The sequence below is a fragment of the Sinocyclocheilus rhinocerous genome, unplaced genomic scaffold (assembly GCF_001515625.1).
Source record: "Sinocyclocheilus rhinocerous isolate Xijiao unplaced genomic scaffold, SAMN03320098_v1.1 scaffold189, whole genome shotgun sequence".
NCBI classification, from domain to species: domain Eukaryota; kingdom Metazoa; phylum Chordata; class Actinopteri; order Cypriniformes; family Cyprinidae; genus Sinocyclocheilus; species Sinocyclocheilus rhinocerous.
The window spans coordinates 564,518-567,637 of NW_015667354.1; the positions used below are offsets into that span (position 1 = coordinate 564,518).

Here is a 3,120-nt window from a genome sequence, read left to right on the forward strand (position 1 = left end):
TAAAATAAAATAAAATAAAAACCATCTGGACTAAAATTATTATGTAGTTTATATATTTATATAGTTAATATTGTGCATATTGTGTTTCTACTTAATATGATGAATTTTTTATTCAAATTTACTTCACTTCTCAGAACAAATATTATTCCAAAGAAGAACATTACAGAGAATTGTGCCTCACAAGCACCAATGAGAAAATTAAAGATAAAAATGGCAAGATGTAGGCTTATATAAACAAACAATTCTGTAAAGTATGTGCCCTTTTTATTTCTTACTATTGAAATGCATTTTGTAAATAAAAAAAATTAAAAAAAATCAGATTTTCTGCTCCCTTTTGCAGACACCATTTTGACAACCCCTTGCATTAAACATTAGGCTGAAGTCAATCAAATAGCTTTTATTGCTCTTTTTTTCTCTCTGTTGCTTCTGGTGTGATCACACCCAGTGCTGTCTCTCACCTTAAGCTCGTGTCTCTGCGTCTGCATCATTGCTGTAAAGTTAAAATGTGTTATGATTCATTTGAGGCTTTTGGTGACATGGCAGTGGTGTTAAGGCATGAGAATGACTCATAACATTTAACCTCTCTATTTGCCATCTGAATAGTGTCTGTGCTCTTTCTTTTCACCAGCAAACTTGATGCCTTCATATATGACGCAGCTGTGCTGAACTACATGGCCGGTAGGGATGAGGGTTGTAAACTAGTGACCATTGGCAGTGGCTACATCTTTGCTACCACTGGCTATGGCATTGCGCTGCAGAAAGGGTCTGCCTGGAAGCGCCCGGTGGATCTGGCCATTTTGGCTATTATTGGAGATGGTAAGTGCTTGCATGCCTGGCAGCAGTCCAGAATGCTGTGCATGTTAGAAAGAACAAATTGAGAGATGTATTAACCCACTGAGATCACAGTTGTACAAGCACTACTGACCTTTCCATGGAGTCCCCAACATAATACTATATGGATTGAAAACCTTATTAAATATGTATGTTTATATACATATGCAGGTAGTGAAGCACATCATTCCAGGGTCTTAACATGCTCTATGAATGGCCACAAAAATAATATTTATAATACTGGTAACACTTTATTTTACTGTGCCCTTGTTACACGTTACATGTACTTATTATTATAGTAACAATAAATTATGCATAATTACATGCAAGTAACCCTAAACCAAACCCTAATCCTAACTCTAACCGTATAGTATGGAAGCATTTGGGTAGCAAAATTCATTTTGAAATGTAATATGAAAAATGACAATGCAATATGTAAAATGGCAATGTGTTTCTGTATTTATATTTACAATGTGTTTAAATTGATATTTCCCATACATATGTGCAACATTTAGTGCAAAATGAAAATGAAAATTCAATTATGTAATTTACATTTGCCATTTCCTACGCTAGTTTTAATATGTAAATTAAAAACATATTTTAATGCTTTATAAGTTGCAAAATTAAAATGAAATTGTATTACCCAAATTGATTAGATGTGTTTAACATGTCCAAGCAAAAACTGTAGCAAAATTATAATTTAAATGCCATTTTTCCTAAATGCATTTAGACTTACGGGTAGGACACATGGGATTGCATTTTCAGCGTGATACAGCGTGATAATTGTAGCAAAATTCAGTGTGAATTTCAAAATGCATTCTGAGCCAAATGTGCAGCAAAATGGTAGCAAAAATGGTGATTTAAATTTTTCTTAAATGCATTGACACTTACACTTAAGAGGTTCGTATTGCATTTTCATTAAATACCCTGCGATCAGTGTAGACCAGTCAATGTGGATTCGAAAATGCATTTCGAGCCGATCACGCCCCCAACCTATCAATCATTATATCAAGGCGGGGCTTGGCAACAAGACGCACAATAGGTCAATACACTTATTTATTTGCCAACTTACACCGTGGCTACACCGGACGCGACAGTTGTCATGTCGCATCGTGCCGCATCCAGTGTAGACAGCATCGCTGATTATAATGGGTTCAATACTGTCGTTTGTCGCGCCTCTCGCGTCCGGTGTAGACACGGTGTTGCCTTCCTCTCTTCTAACCCATAATGGAGTACACGTCCCATGGCACCTAAGCATCATGCATGCCTTAAAGGGGTCATATGATGTTGCTAAAAAGAACATTATTGTGTGTATTTGGTGTAATGAAATGTGTTTATGCGGTTTAAGGTTCAAAAAACACATTATTTTTCACATACTCCTCTATGCCCCGCCTTTCTGAAACGTGTCGATTTTTACAAAGCTCATCGGTCTGAAAAGCAAGGTGTGCTGTGATTGGCCAGCTATCCAGTGCGTTGTGATTTATGCACCAAGAGCTTGTAACACTCCAAAGAGAAAGGAAAATTTCAAATCGCATCATATGACCCCTTTAAGATCCCTCAGTCGGTTTACACTCCGGTTGATGCCCGTGACCATACAGAAAATGCTGCTTCTCCTGCCTGCCCCGGATGACACTTCACCAGTCCGATCTAGACAGCTGTCACAGAACATGCCACAACCAAAGTGAGATAACTTAATATTAAAAATCACGGACATCAATCGCGGTGTCCGGTGCTACTCTACACTGCTCAAAACACGCGTTTGAATAGTCAGTGGCAAATTCTTTATATATAAAAAACGTGCTTACAGACTGTGAGTCAGAACAGCCGGCATTGTAGTCTACTCTACCAGGATCAGCTCTTGTGGCAGGCGCGTGACGTTTAGGTGCCACGGAACACACGCTATGTTACAGATTAAAAGAGAGGAATAAAATTTTATGTAAGGTGGCAAATAAGTGTAGAATTTGCTTACGTGCATCACTCGGTGTGCAGAGTGAGATGTGCAATGCCTGCAACGCTTAGGTGCTCGGGGACACGCAGTCCATTATAGGAGAAGAATAAAGTATGGTAGCAAATAGGTAAAAGTGTAGAATTGTCTGTTTGCTTATGTGCATCAATCGGAGTGTAAAACAGTGAGAGATGTTGAGGCAGGTGAAAAGCGCTTGGTTATTGTGGAATATTGACCTATTGTGCGTTTTGTTGCCGAGCCCCGCCTTGATATAATGATTGACAGGTTGGGGGCGTGATCGGCTCGGAATGCATTTTCAAATCCACATTGACTTAAACTACATT

At 38.4% G+C, this 3,120-nt stretch overlaps 1 protein-coding gene across 1 annotated transcript in view; it reads left to right on the forward strand.

The window, feature by feature from the left end:
* The window catches only part of LOC107733867 (glutamate receptor ionotropic, NMDA 2A-like), a 41,640-nt gene that overhangs the window by 19,466 nt on the left and 19,054 nt on the right, over positions 1-3,120 (forward strand). Inside the window, exon 8 of the mRNA XM_016545696.1 lies at positions 629-816. Coding sequence (XP_016401182.1) covers positions 629-816 — 188 coding nt within the window. The remainder of the gene's footprint in view (positions 1-628; positions 817-3,120) is intronic.